A 6,146-nucleotide genomic window follows, 5' to 3' on the forward strand; every position below is an offset into this window, starting at 1 on the left:
GGGGGGGGGGGGGGCTGACACAGACGCAGTCGACATCTTCCGAGAGACCGAAGCGGGGAAGCTAATTCACGCGCATTGCCCCGGCGGCGCGTCATTGTCGCCTGAGCCCCACATCCCCCTGGATAGATGTCTCCGTCTGGGGATGCGGCCACAAACATGTGCGCAGACCGTTCTGTGGGCAGAGGCCCGCGGGTACGCCTGGGGGTGCCTACGGAGACTTTTTCACGCCGGCCGCCCTCCATGCGCACAGAGGCTCTTCGGCCCCCCCCCCCCTCCCCCCCCCCGAGACCCCCTCGCCCCGCTCCTCTGGGGGACCACACCGTAATCCTCTGATCGACATGCTCGTTTCAAATGGATCCAGTTCTGTGATACCAGAAGAGGGAGCAGAACATCCGGCCCGCGGGGAGGGAAAGTAGTAATGTATTTCGGACGTGTGGGCGCACACGCACGCACACACACACGCGCGCGTCTGGTGCATGGTCACCAGAGGTGTCTGGGGGTGTCTCGTCGAGAAGGGGGAGGAGGGAGGGAGGGAGGGAAAGAACGGCAGACGGCGCGGCAGAACAGGAAGGGGGCCGTGCCACAAGGGGGAAGGGGGAGGGGGGGGGGGGGGAACGAAAGAGGCGAAAGGATGGAATGTTCTCCAGTCCCGCGTGTGCGGGTGCGCGATCCCCCCGCCCCCCCTCCCCTCTGCATTGGGGGAAGGCCCGGGGATGTTGAGAGGAAGGGGGAGGGGGGGGGGGGAGAGCAGGGGCGAGAGAGTAGCAGGCATGCGTGCATGTTGATGTCATGCTGCTTCCGCCCTCCGGGCCTCCTGGCTGCTGTCGTGCAACATGCATACGCGTACGCTGCCCCCTTGTGTGCACTTTGCTGTCCCCGCGGTGCAGCATATGCCTGACTCCTTTCCCCGATCAGGGCGTGGCCAAGTTCTCCATGATGGTGGTGGTGAAGCGGTACACCTCGTTGAGGAGGTACTGCTCGTAGTAAGCATCATCGCCCTCCGAGGCCAGGGGCGGAGGCTGGATTTTCGACAGCTCGACGATCTTGTTGTAGATCCGCTGGTCGGAAGTGATCAGGTCCTTGATGTCGCTCTTGGAGGAGAATTCCGACAGGGTCCAGATGGCGATGTGAAGGGAAGAAGACTTCTCCGAGAGAAGGAGGTTCAGGAAGTATGTGGACACTTGGGGCCAGAGAACGCGAAGCTGGCGTTGGCAAGTGGCTGCGTCCAGTCGTCAGCGGGGTGGTGGGAGCGCGCCAGGGGAGGGGAGATATGTCAGCCATGGGCGCGGTGGTGTGTGCGTGTGGCGGTTGCGGGAAGAGGGGGAGGGGAGAGAGAGAGAGAGAGAGAAGCCGGACACAAGAAAGGGCAACCCATCAGAAAAAAAACACGGAAAAAAAACAGAGTAACGTACGGCTGGGTGCCAGGTTGCCGATGGCCGCGGCGCAGTTGGCCACCAGGTCCGGCTTGCCGGAAGACAGCATCTCTGTCAGCAGGAACAGGGTGCTGGTCTCAAGACCGGCCGAAGGCCCGGCCGGGCCCTTGGTGTGGGCCAGAAGCAGTTCCTCGCGCACGGTCCCGGTCAGCGAGAGGATGGCCACCGCGGCGGCGGTCTCACACAAAACCAGGTCCGGGATGTTGACACGCGGGGGGAGGAGGAAAATCCGCCGGAAGATCTCCACCCCACGGCTTTCCAGGAAGGCCTCGCGGTTCTGGTCCGAGGTGGAGATGTTCCGCAAACAGGACACGCAGTGGCAAATGAGATCGAAGAAGTTGCGAATGGCCCCGGTCACATTGGCCGGGTGGTCCTCCAGCTGGTCGAGGGTCTTCTCAATGAGGCCCAAGAGCAGGGGAATGCAGTTGCCGCGAACCAGCTCTGCCTCATTATCCGGGTGGATGGACAGGTTGCGCAGCAGGGCCACCGAGGCCAGGGTCAGCGTAGGGGTATCCTGCTGGAGGATCTTCAACAGGTAGGGGATGGCCCCGGCATTGGCAATCCGGAGCTGGTAGATGTCTGGAAACCGTTTTGCGAAGAGCGACACAGGCCAACGGGCAAGGGAGAACGCGTGAGTGAGTGGGGATCGTGCTGGTGTGCTTCCTCAGCCAGGCGGCAGATGAGCCGCCGCCCGCCAGGGGCGCATGGCACATGCCAACAATGAACCAGAGACAACCGCCCGAGGAGCAGGAACATACCATCTGACGCCAGGTTCAGCAGTGCCAGCGCCGCCTGGGTTTGGATGTGCGGCAGCGAGGGCTGCAGCGCGAAGGCCGACCCCTTGATGCAGTGCACCAGACCCGTCAGCAGGGGGTGGATGTACTGGAGCATCTCGCGACGGTAGTCCGGGATCACGGCCAGATTGGACAAGGCAGCCGAGGCATACTTCACGGTGTCCGGATCGTCGGAGGACAGGAGCGTGATGAAGACCGTAAGGCAGCCGGCCCGGATGAGGTGCTGGCAGTTGGGCCGATGCTGGGAAAGATTCAGCAGCGTGCCGCAGGCATTGCGCACCACCCGCACATCCGGGAAGGAGCACAGGGCCACCAGGAAGGGAAGGGCCCCACACTCGACGATGCGGGACTTGTTCTCGTCGGAGGAACTGAGATTGGTGAAGCAGCCACACACATTGCACAGGATGTCGGAGCTGGGGTTGATCAGGAGGTTGGTCAGCAGGCGCAGGCCCTGCAGCTCGACGATGAGGGTCTTGTTGCGGGCTGGCGGGAGATGGAGGGGGGAGGGGGGAGGGGGAATATGTCAGTGCCAATAAGGGCGGGCGGCAGATGGCAGCAAAGCAGCGCGCACAGTCGGTGGCGGCCAGGTTGCCGAGGGCGATGGTGGCCGGGCGCAGGACTTCCAGGTCATCGCAAGTGAGGAGGTTCATCAGGGGCTTAAGGGTCTCGCGGGTGGCACGGAAGCCCTCTGCGCGAAGGAAAGCACGAGACGGGAGGGAAAGTGGGCGGGGCCGGAGAGGGCCGGAGAGGAGACAAAGGGTAAGTAAAGGAAGGGAGAGGGGGGCGGCGCCGGACGAGGCCAGGAGCATGGCGGGGGGGGGGGGTATCAGGCGTGCACGTGCCCTCCTTGATCAAGTTGAGGTAGAAAAGAGAGGCCGAGCGCTTCATGCTCAGCTCGTTGGAATAACAGAGGACGCTGACGGCGGAAAGAGCCTGATCGAGAGTCACCTCGTCATGGTTGTTCATCATACTCGAGGAATATTGTGTCCCTGGAGGGAGGGAGGAGGGAGAGGGAAGAGGAGAGTCGGTGATGTCAGCACACAAGGAGCACGGTGGCATGGGGCTGGAGTGGAGGGGCCAGGGGGCGGGGCCCCGACGCACGTTGAGTGTAGCGAACCAGGGTCTGGGTGGCATGGCGCTCGTCGACATTGAGGAGGGGGGCCTCCTGATCGGAGTGTCCCTGCTGCGAGACTATCCGATGAGGAGAGAGGGAGAGAGAGAGAGAGAGAGAGAGGAAGTTGGGAGGGGGGGGGTCAGGGCGGGGGGAAGGGAGCAGGGCCTGAGGAAGCGCAGGATGGAGGGAGGGAAAGAAGGAAAGGCGAGGGCGTGGCTCGTACGGGAACTATTACAGCAACCCATGGCAGAGGCAGACGACTGCACACAGATGTGCGTACGCAAACGCAAAATTGTTCCCGGAGTAGAAAGATGCCCAGGAGCGAAAGGCAGAGGAGGAGAGGATGCAGAGGGTCAGAGAGAGAGGGAGGAGAATAGTGTGTCAACACTGACACAGACACAGACACACACACACACACACACACACACACACAGACAGACACACAGTGAGCGCTATGTCCAGCCCCCCTTTGACGCATGCGGCACGCTAGATTCGAGAGGCCAGGGGCCTTCAAGATCCGACGTAGGGGACAAACGGGACAAGATAGCAGACACACAGCAGCGACGTACGCTTCAAGGAGGCGGTCTCTTGATGCGGATGAGAGGGGGCCGGAGATGGGAGGCGGCGAGAGAGGGGCGGCGGGGGTGTGGGGAGGGAAAGGGGGGGGGGCGCGACAGGGGAGCGGGGGGGGAGGGAAGGGGCTGGAGAACAGTAACCCCGGACCTGAGGAGCGATGCCCAGGGCAGGCCGCTGAAAAGGTGCCAGATTCCGTGTTCCCGTGCATGCTCCTCTCCGCTTCACCTACGCCTCGCCTGTGCCACACAATGCCGCGCTGTGCTGCGTTGTGTTCTCGTTCGCTGCCCCCGGCTCCCCCCCCCCCCCCCCCCCCCCTGATTCCTCGGGCCTCTTGCACCACCCAGGGCGGGGCGCCCGGTGAAGAGTGTCCCAACTCTCCCGGCCCGCCACCAACGGGCCGGGAAGGGGGGGCGGGAGCGAGGGCGAGCGGCGGCTGCTTCCGGAAGGGGTGAGCCTGCCGCGGCTTGCCCTTCCCGGGGCGGGGGGGGCGGGGGGGAGACAACCGCACACCGGAGAGCCGAGATAGGTGGCCGACCCAGGGCCCACGAGCGGAAGCGTCCTCATTGTCCCCCCGGCTGTCCCGCTCCCCAATCCGCGCAGGCGGGGTTGAAAGCCTTTGGCGAAACAAAAAACAACATAGCCCGTGGGGGCCACCAACCGGGACCGCGGTCTGTGCCCAGCGAGGGGGGGGGCTGGGGCGGGGGACGCCAGCGCCCCAGCCGAAAAAAGCCCCTCCCTGGGCCAAGGGGCGGCGGCGGCGGCGGCGGCCACAGCGGCGGCAGGGGACAACGAGAGACTGAGCCCGGAAAAAGGGTCGTCGGCGGCGGGTGTCACGAAGGACTTTGTGGCCTTGGACCTGAGCGAATGTAAAGGCGAAAAAAAGCGAGGGAAACAGATCGGAAGAGCACACGTCTGACGAGAGACTGAGCCCGGAAAAAGGGTCGTCGGCGGCGGGTGTCACGAAGGACTTTGTGGCCTTGGACCTGAGCGAATGTAAAGGCGAAAAAAAGCGAGGGAAACTGGGGGGGGGGGGGACACTCTCTGGGTGGGGTATCCCGCCGCGCGGGGACCGAGCCCGGCCCAGAGGGGGCCCGGGAGGGCACTGTCTCTCGGGCGCGCTGGCAGACGAACGGACGAGAAAAGAGGTTGAACAGCGTCCCCCCCCCCCAGCGACCGGCCCCAGCAGGATGGGCGGAGAGCATGCGGGGCCAAAGGGGGGGGGGGGGGAATGCGCCCTCCCGCTGTGGTGTCACATTTGGCGTATCATGGGTTGGGAGTTGCCGGCGGGGTGGGTATGAAACCGCCTCCCTGCGCTGGCCGCCAGACGGGTGCAACTGTCGGCCAGACAGAGGAGGGTGAGGGGGGGGGGGGGGAGACGGCTCGGAGGGATGAGAAAAGAAGGGCCAACCCCACACCGACCGCGCAGGCCGCCCGCCAGGCACACGGCCCTCCCCGGCACTCGGCAATGGCGACGCCCTGTCTGCACCACCACCCCCCCCCCCTTCCCCCCGCGTGCGCAGGGGAAACAGCCACAGAGCCGGCTCGAACGGCCAGCCCTGGGGCCTGGCACGGCAGGAGCCAGGAAACCGCAAGGCCGCCCGGGGAGGCAGGCCGAAGGGGGCGAGGGCCGGCGCGGGGCCAGCGACCCGGGGCGTTCGCATTGCATCCACGTGACCGTGCCCAGGGTCGCGGGCTAACCCTCCCTCGGCTCGTCTGAGAGCAATATGCCGCCCACCCGCAGCTGGGGGAGGACGTGTCCGGGGCTCGTATGACCGAGGCCCCAAGAGACAGACACCGGGTGAGATTTTCTTGTTGTTCTCCCGGCCTCCGGCCGGGCCCGGGGGATCTCCCCCATCGGATTGATAGCCCATGGACTCTGGTATTTCGGTTAACGGCTCCAGCCCCCGGCCACAGGCCGAGCCCGCCCGGGGCCGGGGTGCCCCAACCTCGCGCCGCTTCCGGCCGGGCTGGGAACCTCCGGACGCAATAGGGCCGCCTGATCCACGCGTGTGGGGAACGGGGGGGGGGGGGGGGGGCGAGGCCGAAGCGGCGGGAGCACGCGGGGGCGCGGGGCGGGGGGCGCCAGACAAGCTCCACCGGGGACGTGAACATTTTGGTTTGTCAACCAGTGGGCACGGCCCCGGCCGAGATCCTCTTGGGGCGTCGCTCTTTGTCAGCATGCACCCCCCCGCAAGGGCCGGGGGGAACCATGTTCCGGATGGGGGGGGG

General features: G+C 65.5%; 1 protein-coding gene across 1 annotated transcript; it reads right to left on the reverse strand.

Annotated features, from left to right (window-relative positions):
• Nucleotides 1-726: 726 nt before the first annotated feature.
• Nucleotides 727-4,002, reverse strand: H696_04361 (hypothetical protein). Its single transcript, XM_009498238.1, has 8 exons — nucleotides 3,911-4,002; nucleotides 3,565-3,601; nucleotides 3,329-3,418; nucleotides 3,070-3,216; nucleotides 2,799-2,915; nucleotides 2,192-2,710; nucleotides 1,413-2,012; nucleotides 727-1,219 (listed from the first exon to the last, which is right to left on the reverse strand). Exons 2-8 carry the CDS (start codon nucleotides 3,584-3,586, stop codon nucleotides 912-914), a joined length of 1,803 nt encoding a protein of 600 aa, XP_009496513.1. The 5' UTR covers nucleotides 3,587-3,601; nucleotides 3,911-4,002; the 3' UTR covers nucleotides 727-911.
• Nucleotides 4,003-6,146: the final 2,144 nt, after the last annotated feature.

Source organism: Fonticula alba (assembly GCF_000388065.1).
Source record: "Fonticula alba strain ATCC 38817 unplaced genomic scaffold supercont2.7, whole genome shotgun sequence".
Lineage (NCBI taxonomy): Eukaryota > Rotosphaerida > Fonticulaceae > Fonticula > Fonticula alba.

Excerpts from the sequence above, each read along its gene's own strand:
- H696_04361 (XM_009498238.1), bottom strand. The coding sequence starts at position 3,586 with ATGGGTTGCTGTAATAGTTCCC. Across the intron at positions 2,916-3,069 it reads CCTCAACTTGATCAAGGAGG|AGGGCTTCCGTGCCACCCGC; the intron begins GCACGTGCACGC and ends TCCTTCGCGCAG. Across the intron at positions 1,220-1,412 it reads CGGCAACCTGGCACCCAGCC|CCACTTGCCAACGCCAGCTT; the intron begins GTACGTTACTCT and ends GACTGGACGCAG.